This window comes from Lagenorhynchus albirostris, chromosome 8, assembly GCF_949774975.1.
Source record: "Lagenorhynchus albirostris chromosome 8, mLagAlb1.1, whole genome shotgun sequence".
In the NCBI taxonomy this organism is placed as follows: Eukaryota; Metazoa; Chordata; class Mammalia; order Artiodactyla; family Delphinidae; genus Lagenorhynchus; species Lagenorhynchus albirostris.
In genome coordinates, this window is record NC_083102.1 from 86,356,162 (window position 1) to 86,372,509 (window position 16,348).

General features: G+C 39.0%; 1 protein-coding gene across 2 annotated transcripts in view; it reads right to left on the bottom strand.

The window, feature by feature from the left end:
• The window catches only part of RELN (reelin), a 516,315-nt gene that overhangs the window by 11,687 nt on the left and 488,280 nt on the right, over positions 1 to 16,348 (bottom strand). For both annotated transcript variants that reach the window (XM_060157241.1, XM_060157242.1), the window contains exons 52-61: positions 15,604 to 15,818; positions 13,180 to 13,357; positions 12,074 to 12,249; positions 11,821 to 11,927; positions 10,485 to 10,727; positions 9,699 to 9,874; positions 5,978 to 6,051; positions 4,996 to 5,157; positions 4,105 to 4,262; positions 1,875 to 2,094 (exon numbers count right to left, since the gene is read on the bottom strand). In XM_060157241.1, the coding sequence (XP_060013224.1) occupies positions 1,875 to 2,094; positions 4,105 to 4,262; positions 4,996 to 5,157; positions 5,978 to 6,051; positions 9,699 to 9,874; positions 10,485 to 10,727; positions 11,821 to 11,927; positions 12,074 to 12,249; positions 13,180 to 13,357; positions 15,604 to 15,818 (1,709 nt within the window). The remainder of the gene's footprint in view (positions 1 to 1,874; positions 2,095 to 4,104; positions 4,263 to 4,995; positions 5,158 to 5,977; positions 6,052 to 9,698; positions 9,875 to 10,484; positions 10,728 to 11,820; positions 11,928 to 12,073; positions 12,250 to 13,179; positions 13,358 to 15,603; positions 15,819 to 16,348) is intronic.

Sequence of the window (16,348 nt, forward strand, 5' to 3'; positions counted from 1 at the left end):
CAAACACAGGGGAAACCACGTGTAAACAAAAGTCAGGAAGTATTCAAGGAGTTATACGTTCTACTTTTTTATCTTTCTCGTTCCTAAAGTCCATAATTTTCACATTCATAATATAGTAAAAATAGAAGCATCCAGTCTTATGACTAAGTCACATAAATAACAAAATTTATTGAACTTATCTTTTACATCATACATATGAAAAATAAGCCCAGAAGGCTGGTGTTCTACACAGTGAAAATTTTGACTTTCAAAGATCTTTTTTCTTCTTATGATATTAGAAATCTTGTCAGAGTATTTCTCCTGAAACACCTTCTGTTCTCTGCAAAGTGATATGGGCCAAATAGGCAGCTGAGGACATGGAGAGGACAAGAAATAAAACCACAGTATTTATGCTACATGCTTTTTACAAATAGCTTCAAGCTGGACAGAATCTGGACAAGGATAAATCATCATGTTTATTTTAGGAAAGGATGTCTGGAGATCAGAACAGAGGGAAAACTGAGTTAGACGCACAGGCTCTGGACAATATCTGCTATCGTGTTTGACGTGTCCTTTTGTTTTTCACAGGCATCCTTGCCCTTAGAAGATACAGTTTTTAAACATAGGAAATCTATCCTCGTAAGATTCCTAGTGATTAACAGGTGGTCAAATAAAGAGCCTGACTTAAACTGGTAAATGCATTATTTAAATGCATTAATTAATTTAAAGCAAAGTTACTTGCATGACATGGTGTGCAATCATTAACTAAGTGGCTAGTTGTAGCTATATATGGGGTCAAGGAAGACATCAGGTTGATCTAGATGATGCACATCTCTTTGGTAGGAAAAAAATTGGGGGTGGGTGGACACAACAACTTCTGACGTCTATGGTTAGTTATATGGTTACTCTACAGGAATTAATTTTTTAATATTTTTATTGTTTATCATACTGAAGGCCCCCCAACCTGCCTTTCTGCCTCTGAAAATACATTACTAATATTAAGCTTCAAGTAAACATCTACATTCCAACTAACCCAACATTTAATTCTCAAAAATACTCACGCACTTTTCAGCATTCAGTGAGTAGTCTAGTATTTTGCAACCTTTATAAAGCCTTGGAATCTCTTCTTGAATTACACAGACAATAAGCTGTTTTTGTTCTGGCTAAGGTGGTAGAGCTGGGAAGGCAGGTGGGGAAGGAACCCTCTTGGGTCTCTTTTTCTCTGTCCTCTCTATTCTGCATTACCGTGCAGCTCATAAAGCATGTGAACTTTTAAAGTTCCCAGCCATCCAGCCATCGGTCCTCCACTTCCTTTTATAGCTACATATGCTAACTACAGGAATATGTATGTTTGCATTACTACGAATCTTCTTCACATTCACATTTATATTTACATGCTTGCATATGTTCCATATTAAATTATCTATATAGATTATTCATAACCAATTATTTATTTTTGCCAATTATTTTATTTTTGTATCTCAACTTTATTGAGATACAACTGGCCTCTAACCAATTATTTTATTTTTGTATCTCAACTTTATTGAGATACAACTGGCCTCTAACATAGTATAAGTTCACGATGTTCAACATGTTGATGTGATACACTTATCCATTTCTTATATTTGGCCATTTCTCCAGGCTTATGCCTATGTTACCAACACTCAGCCAGTGTGTGTGAAGAGATACAAGGTAATTCTACACTCAATTTAAGCAAAGCGTAATTCTGAGTTGTGAAAACATATAATGCTTTTTCATACCAAATTCAGATGATATTTAGGTTTCCACTGCTTAGTGACACCTGTGCCATAAAGTTCATGATCATGGCTAACAGCAGACAATGAGGCGCTTGTGACTGATTCTATGTCTGGACTACAACCTGGGAGTTGTATTACCTTGCTCGAGTGAGATCCAGAGGTTTGGTGGCAGCTTGCCTTATTTGACAGCCGTTAAAATAGAGTGAGTCTCCATGGGCATAGGGTGCCAGCTGCCCACAGCCACTTCCTATCACTCCACCTTGAATAGTCTCCCAGTTTGCCTCAGTGACTCTTGCGGACTCAAAATTATCTTTAATATAACTGGGAAGATCATGACTGAAAACAGAGCAATCATCGCCTAGAGGGAAAGGAATAGTTGCAAAAATTAGCTGGAACAAGCAGAATCACCAAAGATTAAGAACAAGCATTCAATTTCAGATTTTATCCAATCAATTTCAGATTTATTGTAAGAATGACAAAATACCAAGCAGATATAGACTCCCAGAAATACATGTTTCTCTTTTATTTCAGTTGACTTGTGTTGCTGAAAAATACCATTATCTTTGAGTCAATGTTTACTAAAATATGTAGGTGCTAATGTGCTTATTTCTTGTATAAGCCCATTGTTAAAAAACTACAGCATCTGGTTGGGCCTGTATGTTTACCAATGACGTATCTCCAGAGGGTGACCTCACCCCGGCATTAGAGACAACCTAATTTCTGGTCCCCTAGCGTGATTTTGTAGCAGAAAATAAGTCATGTTCTCGTTCTCCTTCTAGCTCTTATATTTGATGATTCTTGACAGCAGAGTCTATACTTTATTCATTGTTGGATCCCAGAACCTAGCACAATATTGAGCACATATAAAATATTCCATCATGAAGCTGGGATAAATACATGAATAAAAAACTGGAAGTGTCTCTCAGAGACCACAGATCTGAAATATGGGCATTTAAGGAAGGTGCTACTTTAGCTAATGTGTATGTCTTCGCATTTCTCCTTCATTGCAACAGCACAACTTTTCTCAACGTGTACAATAGTTCAAAATCAAAAGGTTATAGCTCTGTTGGATCAGAGAAGAGGACAAATTCCAGACACCTAGGACTCCTTGTGAGACATCTGATTTGTTCATTTGCCTGAAGTTCAAATTCTCCAGCTAATATACAAACAGACCCAGTTGGTCTCAGCGGTAATGAGACCAGGGGAAAAAGGTGGCAGCTAAGTAATTTCTAACCTCAGAGATGTGCAGCGGTCTACATTTACCATACTCATTTCACGTGGAGGCAAGGAAGTAGCATCCACCAAGAAATCTAAATGGATTCTACGCAATTCAAATCTATGGGGTCTTCCACTGTACCCTTGGGGAAGCTATATAATTTGGTCCTCTTTGGATAACTCTCTCAGCTCTGAGAGACAGCAAGGCTGGCTGGAAAGGACAACTTGAGTTCTGGTCTTCTTACTGACATGTACTTGCTATGTGACCTTAGGCAAGTCACTTAACCCCCCTGAGCCTCAGTTTCTTTACCTGTAAAGTGGGAATAATGATATTAACCATAGCTAATTTATGGGGAATATCATAAATACTAAATGACTCTGCTGAATGTATTGGTGGATACTGTGTAAATGGTAAAGGATGAGGCAGTGTAAGGATTCACTCGGAAAAGATTTACTGTGCATTGCTATTAGGCTCCAAGGGTATAATGGTAATTGGATGGAGTGAACTTTGTAACATAGAGGCTGAAACCTATGAGAAACATTGCATCAAAAGAAAGCAGGGCTGCAGGCCTTCAAACAGGCTGACATAGCAATCTCCTGTTAGGAGCTGACTGAATACTCTGCCCCAAATACACAGTTAGCCTCTGGAAATTCAAGCAGTAAAAGTATATTTTTTTGAGTCATGAAGGTTTTTTCGTATGTGACAGAGTGACCTGGGAAACAGAACATCTTGAATTGTCGGCTCCATCTTGGGACGACAGTGGCTGCTCCTTTCCCAGTCCAGGGAGAAGGAATATTGGTCCAGTATCTAGGGACAGGCAGCCAGGCCAGGCAGAAGAGAGGTCCAGAGTGGAAATCAAGTGTGGAAGGTAGGGGTTGGAGCAGGGAGTTATACGGAAGTTGGAGAATGTGAGGTACCATAGAATATCCTGGGAGGATAAAATCTGCATTTTTAAAAATTCAAGGAACATAGCATAAAATTAACCTTGGTAATTCATGCCAGAGGTAAATATCTATGTGATCAAAGAGTGTATCATCTATCTCAAATCCCTCAGGCCAGAGTTTCTATCCATTTCCTAGCAGCCTTTGCACACATGTTGAGATGAGAACTCCATGGTCTCCTGTGTCAAGAACGACAAAATGGGATTCTGACCTTGGAAACTTTCATCGCAGATGCAGATGGCGCCGGTGGTGCAGTACCCGTGCCCACTGCAGAGCTTGGGGCAAGCCTCTCCAATGTACACGTGGTCAATTGCCCAGCTCTGCTTCTCCGTTTCTTCGCCCTTCTGGATCCAGCGAAACTGGGTTGCACTGAAAGTCCCACAGAGAGCAGAAGGGATCCAGGAGGCTGTTATTTTCCATGGCTACGTCCAGCATCCAGCCTCTGGGAATGGGGGCTATTTCTAAGAAAAGGGCTTCCCAAACTTCTCCCCGAAGCATCCAATTGGTGGAGGTGAGTGGTGTACCCCTCACATTCTAGGAGTATATACCCCAAAAGCCCTGAAAATTTTACGTGAATTTCCTATTCTGTTCCATAATAAACCTATTTTTCCTGTAGTGGTGTATCATTTTCAAATCTTTGAGGAAAATAAATGCTGCTCTAGGAAGACTGTGCTCCATTATATTTACCCTGCAGCTTTGCGTAACCCAACCAGCCTGGCAGAACCCAGAGGGCACTGATTCTGCGAGGAGCAGCACAGCCTTTGGGGGCACAGAACACCGGGGCAGATACGGTGCCAAGTCCAAGTCTCTGGGCATTTGTGACTCTGGGCCTGTGACTGAGTTTGGTGTGTGCTGTGGTATTTAATCAAAAGAAAATCTGACGTGTATGAATCATTTACCGACAAGATCCTATTTCTTCTTGGGACATGCAATTGCCATTTAGGGGCATGGGTTGGTGAGAGGAGGGGGAGATGAGGGGAAAGGGTACTAGGGCTGCAACTAAAAGTCTAGCCTCATTTTATCAGTTGCTCTCGCCTCACTGTATGTGCTCTGCCAAGACAGGCAGATGATTCCACCAAGTTGACCTTAGTATGCAACCTACCTGGAGGAGACATGGTCAGGCAGCTGGATGGTGATTCTCTTCCAGCTGGAGCTGTTGACAGCATTGTAGATGGTGGCTTCATGGAACTGGAAGGGGGAGCAGCCAATGCTGTTTGAAGAGGAAGGAAGGCATTGGGTCTGAACGAGCTGCCAGGAGTCGGACCTGCAGAAACCAAAAAGGCTGCATTAGACAGCTCTTCAGAGAAGTACATGACCTGTCTTATGTCAACAGAATGCTTTAGGGCTGGGTTAAATTAAGACATTTTAATGTAACTTTCCTATTTCCTATATATATTTATAATTACAGATAATAAAAAGAAAAATTGAAAACTATCTCATATGAGATAGATCCTAACTCTTTTCAGGCACATTAATATATTCACAGATGACAGAATAAAATGATGGCAGGAACAGAGTGGCATTCTAGCGACTTCCTCCCACTGATATTGTTACAAGAACTACACCTGGAGTCGACTGACAAAGTTCTCTATCTACCCAAACTTCTCACTATAATTCATTTTTCAAAGTGGTGGTGAGAGGCATTTCTGCCAGCACCAACAAGGCAAACTTCCTCTGTCAGACTGATGCTCAGTACTGCTACTATGCTTTAGGAGGTGTGACTGTAGCTAGAGCATGTTCAGACCTTTCATTGATCTATATTTTTATTAGGGCTGGTTGAGAACAAGCAACGTGAATAAAGAGGGTTCTACTTTGAGGACAAACTTAGTGTCTTACTTAACTTACAATGTAAAGTTTGTTGGCTGCCGCGTAATATAACATTGATTTTTCTTAGTTTGAAGGAAAAATTTGAAAATAAGATACGTGTGTGAATTTTATACAAATGAAATTTTTACATGTATACACAGGAACTGCCACTTTTAATACATAAGAATGCTCCCCTGTAAGCAGCTGCCTTAAAAACAGACAAACATTTGAATTGTATATTCTTGTTTGGAGGAAATGTAAAACATTGTTTCACAAACCTTGCATCCTTAGTGTACTCCAACATTACGGAATGAAGGTCACCACAAGAAGTGGCTTCACAACCCACCACAATCTAAAACAAGCAAACAATTGATATGTGTCAGGCTAGATTAAATAATACCTCTCATTAATTAGAAATCCCATCTCTGTTCATTATGACTCTGAAAAGTAATCAAGAAGTATTCAGAGAAGCTTTTACAGAGCAGCCTGCCAGGACACCAAGCACACATTCTTTTGAGCTTTGTTAAAGTCATGCCATTTTGCAAGGAGACGAGAATTAAGGTTAAAGATATACTATTTCTATTTACTTAATTAGTATAACATATTAATCATAAATTTGGGGAAGATAAATTGGTCAAAAGGAAAGCAGTATTTGGAGAATTAAAGGAAAGAAACAAAGTATCATTGGTTCAAAACATTTTCATTGATATCCTATCTTCATTGATGCTACCATTAAATTTTTATTTGTAATTAAAAATAGCAATTTTTAATTACTTAAATTTATTCCTAGTCTTTTTCCATTTCCATGTGAATAAAAGCATTCCATATTATGTGCAATTAAATGCTTGAATCATCAATAATGCATAAATGCTAGAAAAATTTGGTGATTCAAATTTAAGTTCTAATCATCTACTCAGTAAGTCCTATTTCAGTGCTGATAGTAGGGAAGGTTAATGCTAAAAACTTTAGACTATACGCTTATTCATAAAACAACCCTGGTTTCAGAGATACAATACAAAGTATATTCCAATAGTGGAAATGGAAACCAGAACCCATACAAATAAAATGCTGTGGTGCTTCACAGGAAGGAGAGATTGAATCTTATTAAGTAGGTTAGAAAATAGTTCATCAGAAGTGGGAGATCTAAATTATTCCAATTACAAAAAGAAAAGATAATTGTGTGATGTGATAGAGGTGCTAATTATCACTATTGTGGCAATCATATTCCAATATATAAATGTATCAAATCAACACGTTGTATACCCTAAATTTACACAATGCTATATGTCAAATATATTTCAATTAAAAAAATAGAAAAGAATTCATCAGGTAGAGTGTATGTGAACTGTCCCTGAAGAATGGGAAGAGTCTGAGAGGTAGAGACAGGAGAAAGACATTTGGGTGGGAAAGCACTGTGGCATGTCTGGAGTGCAGCGTGTGGTGTGTTTTGGTCTAAGTGTAGAGTATGTGGAATATTGGTGGAGGAGGTTGGAAAGATTGGTTGAGTTTGACAGACCATGAGTTGCAGTCAAAGGTGTTTGATCTTAATTTGGTAGGCAGTGGGGCGTCATTAAGGGTTAATGAGCAGGGGGATGATGGGCTCAAAGCTGTGCTTTGTAAGGATCAATCTGACTGTGCTGTTGAAGACAGGTGGGAGTGGAGAGAGATTAGAAAGGAAAGGACTACTCAATGGCCTACTCATTGAATTAGGGCCAGAATAAAGGTGGTAATAGTGCAAACAGAGGAGATGGGATGGGTGCCAGGAACACTGGGAGTTAGAATTTAAAGGATGTAGTAACTGATTAGATGTGAAAAGTGAAAAGTCAAAGACTAAATTAAAATTTAGAGCCAGTGAATAGGTGACAGGCAGTGCTATCAAGAGAAACAGGAAAATCAGAAAGAGAAGTGGGCATGGGGCAGGAAGATATGAAGTTCACCGTTAGACATGTTGAGTTGAGGTGCCAGTAAGGCAGAGGTGTAGAAATGTACACAGGCTATTAAAAGTACTGAATTGGCTGCTGATGGGCCAGTCAAGGTTGGATATGCAGATTTGGGAGTTGCTCTTAAAGGTGTGATATTTGAAGCCAGAGGATGAATGAGGTTTCCAAAGGTGAGAATGTCTGTGAAGAGAGAAGAAAGCCAGGGAGAAGTACTAAGAAATGCTGATATTTACCAGGCTGAGGGAAGAAGAGGAACCAAAAAGGAGACAGACGTGGATATCAAGAAGGTAAGAGGAGAAGCAGCAGAGAACCCAGAAGCCAATAGCAAAGAGAATTTCACGAGCTGGAGAAGACAAGGAAAAGAGTGCCAAATAGTACAAAGAAAAGGAAAAACAAGGAATGGGTGAAAGCTGAAAGCTGTTATGGATATGGTGTTTAGAAAGTCTAGGGTGACTTTATTTTTTTATTTTTTTAACTTTTTATTTTATATTGGAGTGTAGCCGATTAACAATGTTGTGACAGTTTCAGGCACACAGCAAAGCAACTCAGCCACACATACACAGGTAACCATTCTATGGTGACTGTAAAAATGCAGATTTAGTGACACTTTAATCATGAGATTTCTGGGGACAAGCTTTTTTTTTTTTATGAAACAAACTGACTTGGCTAGAGAAAATTTCAGTCTCTTCAGTTCTGGGTTGATAGAAGAAGTAAAAGAGGAGGTCCCAACCAACTTAATCAAAAAATGCTCTGATGTGAGCCTGGTAGAGGGAAAGCCTTAAGGGACGTGGCTTGGAATTAGGGGTGGTATAACACTGGACGTGACCTTGAGCATCCTTCATGTCACTAAGTTAAAGACAGTCCTGAAGGAGTGGTAGCATTTGGGGGGCTTGCCTCACCACCCTACAGTCTCTGAAGGAGAGTTTAACACAGAGCTGAGGAAACCAGAAAATTTGTTTGTTTTTTCGACATATCTCTAGGAATTTTTCATCTTGCAAAACTGAAACCCTATACATAATAAGTCCTGATTTTCCCCTTCTCCCAGCTGTGAATACATTTTTATTATACTGATAAGGATTCTTACTATTAATTGTGATTATAGCACATCTTTTTAAATAAGGGTATTAGAACTGATCTGTCTCTTTAAAAAGATCTAGTAATAAACTGCATTTCTGTAATGCCCCTTTTTAGTGTGTTCTTCAGTGAGAAAGACATTAATTGATATTGCTTTATCTTTCTCTCTAATTGTCTATTAATTACCTCCTATGCCTTCCCTTCCATTCTTCTATATGAATAAAATATGCAATTTTAAGAAGTGAGAGTCCTTTTCAAATCTTTGAGGATTTGGGAAGTTCCAATTGGGCTAATGTACAGGTTCGTTTTTGGAAGTCAGAGACAAAAGAAAAATGGAAAGACATAATGAAAAAGGATAGATAAAGAAACAAAGTGGGCCTTCCCTGGTGGCGCAGTGGTTGAGAGTCCGCCTGCCGATGCAGGGGACACGGGTTTGTGCCCCGGTCCGGGAAGATCCCACATGCCTTGGAGCGGCTGGGCCCGTGAGCCATGGCCACTGAGCCTGCGCGTCTGGAGCCTGTGCTCCACAGCGGGAGAGGCCACAACAGTGAGAGGCCCGCGTACGGCAAAAAAAAAAAAAAAAGAAAGCAAAGTGGCTTGATGTATGAAATAGGCATAAAGAGAAAGTGGTACAGAAATGGAGGAGAGAGACTGACAGAAAGGGGGGACAGAGACAAAGAAACTAATAGGCAGATGTGCCTATTTGAGCTTTTTATTTCCAAGTTTGGAAAAGTGAACTCAAGATTACATATCTGAGATACAATACAGTTACATTTCTTGCCACGTCCCAATATACTTAGATTTTAACCTGTGTTCAAATAATCCTACAAGATAAAGGTCTTTGTGAAAGCTAACTTCTTTTATTGATAAAGTCTCTTTTAATGAATGAAATCAATCATTTCCTTGGAGTTGTTCAAATAAGTATTCTCTCTATACCCCCTCCCCCAAATGTAATGCAGACTCTGGAAGAGCTGATTCCCCTTACTTTAAACTGCATCATGTATCCTGGCTGTATGATGAGTTCTCTGGAGGAGAGAGCATTGTGAGTCTTGTCCTTCTTTTTATTTGGCCAGTAGAGGTGGAAGGATGGATTGCCACAGAATCCTGCTGTCCTCACTGCATTAGGGTAAAAACTCCAGTTTTCTTCATGGGAAGTGCCTTCTGTTAAGGTAAATTGGAAGCAATATGGCATGTTATTCTCTTGAATTAATTGGTTTAGTGTTGAACTACCTGAATGTCTATGCTCTAGCTCTTTGCTTACTCTTTAAGATTGACTTTTATTTTATTTAACTGGTATAATATACAAATCCAAGATGAGAAATCACATCTAGAAAAGATTATTAAATGCTAGGACAATGATTACTCAACTTTTAAAATGTAATTGCTAGACCGGTAACTTTCACCACTGCAAAATTTTTCCTGGTATACTTTCAAACCAATACAATGTGTATCTCTGCACAGAAATTCCTAAAGAAACAGAAATTATTTTGGGCTACTGAAATTTCAAATTATACTTAGAGTGAGACATTTTGTCTTTAATGAGATTTATTAAAGTCTTAGTTGACATTTCAACATAAATTCTTAGTTGACATTTCAACAAGCAGCCAACCTTGAAGATGTATAAATTATTGGGCAAAATAATAGCTAACATTCGTTGATCAGTAAATATGTGCTAGGAACTCATCTAAAGGCTTTTCATATAGTAACTCATGTAAAGACATAATCAGACAAAAGACTCACAGGAAAGATTGTTCAATGTCTTGTTTCTTACCATCATCAAAAGTGTCGACCAGTTGACTGGGATTGATTTCTGCTCCACCAATCAAAATGTTGTCTAGTGCCCACTGAGCACGCTCTACCCCGGAGACCACAAGTCCATTGCTGATCACAAAAGGCTGCCACCAGCGAAGTCGAGTTGTGTTGGTGAGGGCATCCTCGGGAAGAAGGATGTAGTCGTGTCTGACAGAAATGTATTTCTGATAATCCATCTCATGGAGCAAAGTCCAAGTAATTCCTATAAAGCAAATACACCAAAAAAGTAACATATCTGGAAAAAACATCACAAACCACCAGTATACTGCAGTTACTGTAAATTTCCCAAAGAAATCTTCAGCCAGATAATGAGAACTGATTTCACTGACTTTAATATAAGTGTTCCCCACTTATACATATTGCTTCAAAATGAGGCTGATGATATAAGGGGAAGAAGGGTATTTAGAAATACTTGGCCACAAATAGAAACACTTAAGTAAAAATTATATACTTTCTGCTTCTAAAATTTTGTTCTCGATTCCTATATGCATTATTTCTCATAAATAATGAGAAACACCCATGTTTTGCATGTTTCTGGACAAGAACTCCTAGCATTTTTAAATATAGCTATTATAAGTCTATGCAATTTGTGATTTGTTGGACGAATATGAAGCTTCTGTCATCAACTGATAAGAGAGTAGGTGGAATGTTTATGTTACTTAAGAAAACACTTTTTGAATACCCTAAAATACTTCGGGGTCATCTATTTATCTGCCAGTTATTAAGAATGATACCTATCTGCTAAAGCTGATTTTCTAAAGACCTCATGGTACTACTGGCCTGGTTTCAGCTACTTCAAAATAATGAAACAGAATCTTGTTAAAAGTGTGACAGACTCACGAATTGACTATCTTTTTTCACAACTAATGACGTTTTCTTATAGCTCTTCTATAGCATTTATTACATGCTTGTTCACACAAAAGCTTTTTAAAACACTTTAAAATGTTTTTAAAATTATCTTTTACTTGGAAGACCAAGCAAAAATTTATTTCTTAATTGTATCATTTATAATCAAGCTTCAGCTAAGCATCGTGATTATTTTCTTTATTCATAAAGTTTGGAGTTTATTTTTTTTAATGTGATTTCTCTCTTGTCCCTTTTTGGGTAGATTTTGTATAACACAGAAGTCACACATATATAGAACGTGTAATGCAACTAAGGTCTGTAGCTTTCTCTTTGTGGCTTTCACTATTTGCACTGCCAGGTCAGCAAAGCTTTGCAGGGACTCTGCTGAGGGGCACTGGATGGAATGTGGCAATCTGCTCCAGGGCGTGGCTTTCACCCCCAAAACGTGCCTCCATTGGTAGAGTAGTCCAACAGCACGCCTTCCTTCCGGCAGATGGGCCGATGGCAGGAGGTCATGTTATTCTCACTACCGATGCGCCCCCAGTATTGCAGGAATCTGAACGCAAGCACATATTATCCGTCAGAACAGTTAATTAGAACAAATCGTCTACTCAAGTCCTGGATAACAGCATCTTCCACACGCGTTCTGGTTCGGGGGCCAGCTTACTAAGTTGTGACAAAAATAACAAAAAATTGACTTACTTTGCCCCTCTGAGATCTAAATCTTGGGTAATAGCTTGTCTCACTGTGGATCCCCCAAAATAGAGTGCAGTGTCCTCTGCAAGAATCCCACACTCAGTACAAGTACTTCCACCTTCCAAGGACATCCATAAATCAGGCTTGATTTCTTCACTGTCAAAGCGTTCCTTCAGGAAAGTCTGGAAAAAATTAAGTGGCATGTATTTAAAAATAACAATTTTAAAGAATAATTATGGAATAGTTAAGACAATACAGAATTACATCTTGGACTTGAAAAGAATTAGAGCTGATTTCAAATGCTTTTCCAAAAGATATTAAAAGAAACCCAACAGGATACATCCATAGTATTCTTTTCCATCATATATTGAAGATCATTTAAACTGCTTAAATAATGTTTAATAATTGGAATTTAAAATCTAGAATCTTAAAATAAAACAATTGTAAAGTTGAGTATAGTAATACTCCTACTGGTAAAACGTTACTTAAGCATGTACTCTCAAAATATACTTATTTATTGATATATTATATAAAAATACTTTTGTACTTTATTTTGTTTCTATGAAACATGAACAAAAATTGAAAATTTAAAGAAGATAAAATAAAACAGTTTTAGCACTTTCCCCCCAATATTCCCTGATTATCTTGTTCTCCCTGGTAGTCCGTGCCCCTGACCTTGGAGATTGATTTAGGAATCCAGAACCCTTAAACCTAATACATATTTTTAAAGTTTCCATACAAAGGATTTATTGACTAGGGGCCCCAAAGAATGTGGTTATAAATTATTAGTCTCACTTTTTAAATTTTTTTTAATTTTTTTATTTTTGCGGTATGTGGGCCTCTCACTGTTGTGGCCTCTCCTGTTGCGGAGCACAGGCTCCGGACGCATAGGCTCCGGACGCGCAGGCTCAGTGGCCATGGCTCACGGGCCCAGCCGCTCCGCGGCAGGTGGGATCTTCCCGGACCGGGGCACGAACCCGTGTCCCCTGCATCGGCAGGCGGACTCTCAACCACTGCGCCACCAGGGAAGCCCCTAGTCTCACTCTTAAGCTGGTTCTTGATGCATGGTCCGCAATGAGAGTACATGCTTCCTCCAGGGGCTTTAACGTTACCTTCAGAGTGTGAGTCAAGTAGCAATTTGGCCCAGAGTATCCCGGATCACAGATGCACTGTTCCTTTAAGCAGTCCCCATGGCCTCTGCAGTTGTCCAAGCATTCAGGGCCCAGGTAGAAATTGTCAATTGCCCACTGAGTATCTGAGTGCTTCTGATAGAACCTAAACCTTACAGGACTATTGGCAACACAAGAGCAAAGGAGTGAAGAACAAAAGTTAACTTTACTCAGGTCCATTTTCCTGCGTGTATATTCAGTAGTCAAGAGAAAAAACATTTAAATCATTCTGACAAGATGAAATGGGTTAATAAAAGATGTCTTCAGAGTACCACTATCTTTCTAGAAATGCAAGTTTAAAGCCAGTTCAATTTACCTTTCAAAATACGTGACTAAACTTGTAAAAAAAAACCCCACCAAAACCACAGTGGAATCTCTATTTCAAGCAAAAGGAACATTTAAAAATGCAAATCCGTAACTATCATAAATCAGGTGGCTTATGAACTGGAGTCCAGTGGCTGTGACACAATTTCGATTCATTAATCGTATTCCTGAAATTGTACAGAAGGTGAATCAATCCTTTGACAGAGCCTTGTCAGCATACACACGGCCCTCAGGTGGTTGGGAAACAGCAACTCCTGAATTCCTCAAAGATAATGAATATTCTCAGAGTAACTGTGCTAATTAGAAGACAATTTTGAAAGGGTTATATATTAAACGAAGATTTCCCTGAGATTTCAATTTCATCATTGCTCTTCTCTGTCTTCTGGGGGAAATACAAGCCTCATAATTAACCTTATATTAAAATATGCCACCCTATTTTGGTGGAAAGAGTTCACAGTGCATGAGGGAACATTCTGGGACGATATGAATGTTCTGTATCTTGTTTCATGTGGTGGTTACGTGGGTTATACAATGGGAAGAACTCACTGTGAGGAACAATTAAAATGTGTTCATTTTACTGAATGTAAATTATACTTCATTATAAAAAACAGAGTAAAGACAGGAGGGGGAAACGAGGAAGTGAGGTTGTGGTGGCTCCCCAGCATCCCTTTCAGCACAGATGAGTCATATGAGATAATCACTGTAATATAAGGCCCCTCACTATTGACGGAGTCAGGAACGGGCATTCTTGAACTAATTTGTACCAACGGGATGCAAGGAGGCACTTGCTCCAGCTCTGTTAGAAAGAAAAGCGACTCTCTCTCTCTCTCTCCCATTGGACACAGGTAAGGATACACTGTGCTCCAGCTTTCTGGAAGTCATCTATGTTCACGAGGAGAACCAGCCTGAAGACTGAGTGTGACATCCATGTGTGGACAGTGGAGCGAAGAGTAAGAGTAAGAAATAACAATGTCCTTGAAGACACTGTTGAGCTTGTCAATCAACCAATCCTAGAGTCCACTTATCTTTGGGTTTTTTTTCATTATAGATATAATACATTTCATCTTCAATTGAGCCAAATTTAATTTGAATTTGAATGGAGTTTTCTGTTACCTGCAGCTGAAAGTATCCTGATTGTTTTCTAGCATGTTAATTGACTAAGCCCTTTAGATTTGTAGCAGAAAACTGTGAGTGGTCATGTAATAAATGATCTCTAAGGGATTTTTTTTTTTTTTTTGCCATGTGTATTCAAAGGATCTATATGTTCTGGTCCTATATCCTAACTCTGTTTTACAAGAAGGATCTTCATTTAGCCAGAAACTGTGATTCATATGGTAGAAGTATACCTGTCATCTTCATTAATGTATCTTTCCCCCTAATTTTATAGTTGAAGGGAAATTTTTAAAAAATATGTATTTATTTATTTATTTGGCTGCACCGGGTCTTAGTTGCAGCATGTGGCATCTTTGGAAATTTTTTGTAATTGCCTAAATTAACTTATCCACATACTTTTCAAAAAACAGTTTAATCATCTTGGCTCACTACTGCTCCAGGCTAATTACTTTTCACCGCAGGTGCAGAACATAATGCTTTGATAAGAAAAAAATGAAACCTACCTACAAACTGCATTTGCACAAATAGCATGATGAGTTAGGTTTTGTTCTTGGCTCTATCATGGATTGACAAGGCAGTAATGTGGAAAGCATATGATGTACAGTGGACCACAATTTACAAGGTGCATAAGGTAGCATACGTGTTTTCAACTGGCTCCAAGGCCATCACTATTGCTCTGTCCCCATTTTCAGACACTGAGGTATGGAAAATGGAAGGGCCTGTCAAGGTCTATCTTGACAAGTCTGAGGATTACAATTTGAGGTCTCCTTAAATTAGCTCATCATGGAGGTCACCAGTTAGAGAACCTTTAGAGTTAGGGAGGAAGAGAGCATTTCATCCACAATTACACAATACTTTCAGGCTGACCACAGTGTCCCTAAACCTATGTCTACTGCTTGGAACTAGGCTTTATTTTAATCTTCTACTTACTTTCCAACTAAACTTTCAGGAAGTGGGTAGGTGATCCTTTTCCATCCTTTAGTTGGAAAGAATACAGATGGCTGAGAAACACTTCCAGAGCATTTTGGGTCTGCAGGTAGGCACTGAGGGACCAGATAACTCCAGCTCACACCAAAGTCAGTAGAGTACTGCACATGAATTTGATTCTGGGTGACTTTTTCAGATACTTTACATCCAACAGAGATCTAACAAACGGAAATGCAAGATTATTGAGGTATTAAAACCATATTACATGTTTCTGCTCTAAAGACTTGGTAGCAAGAAAGTTGCCGATCACTGACAGACAACCACATCTGTCCTGTATTTTCAGGTTCATTATTTGCTCTGCTGATAGACGGCGGAGTTGACATGGTTGTCCAAGGTGACAGATTATAGAAAGTGCCACATATATCGTGCAGGGAGTTTGGAGAGAAGCTGAAATCTGCGCTCCTGCCGTGGCTGGCTGATTGCCTTGGTAGGCCTGGGCCTCCTCTTACAGATTGTTGTTTGTTGTGCTAATGGGCTGGCACTTCTGTTTGGCAGAATGCTCGACCAAGAAGGATTACTAACAGCTTTACCAAGTTTACTGTTTTGTTATACAATTTATGACTCTCAATAAATCACTTTTAACTACAAGTAAGATGCAATGAAGTAATTACAGAAGGTACTTTCGACCCTAACCCTTTGTTGATGGAGATAGTCATAATGCAACATTTGTTGCTAATACAGTGGGATT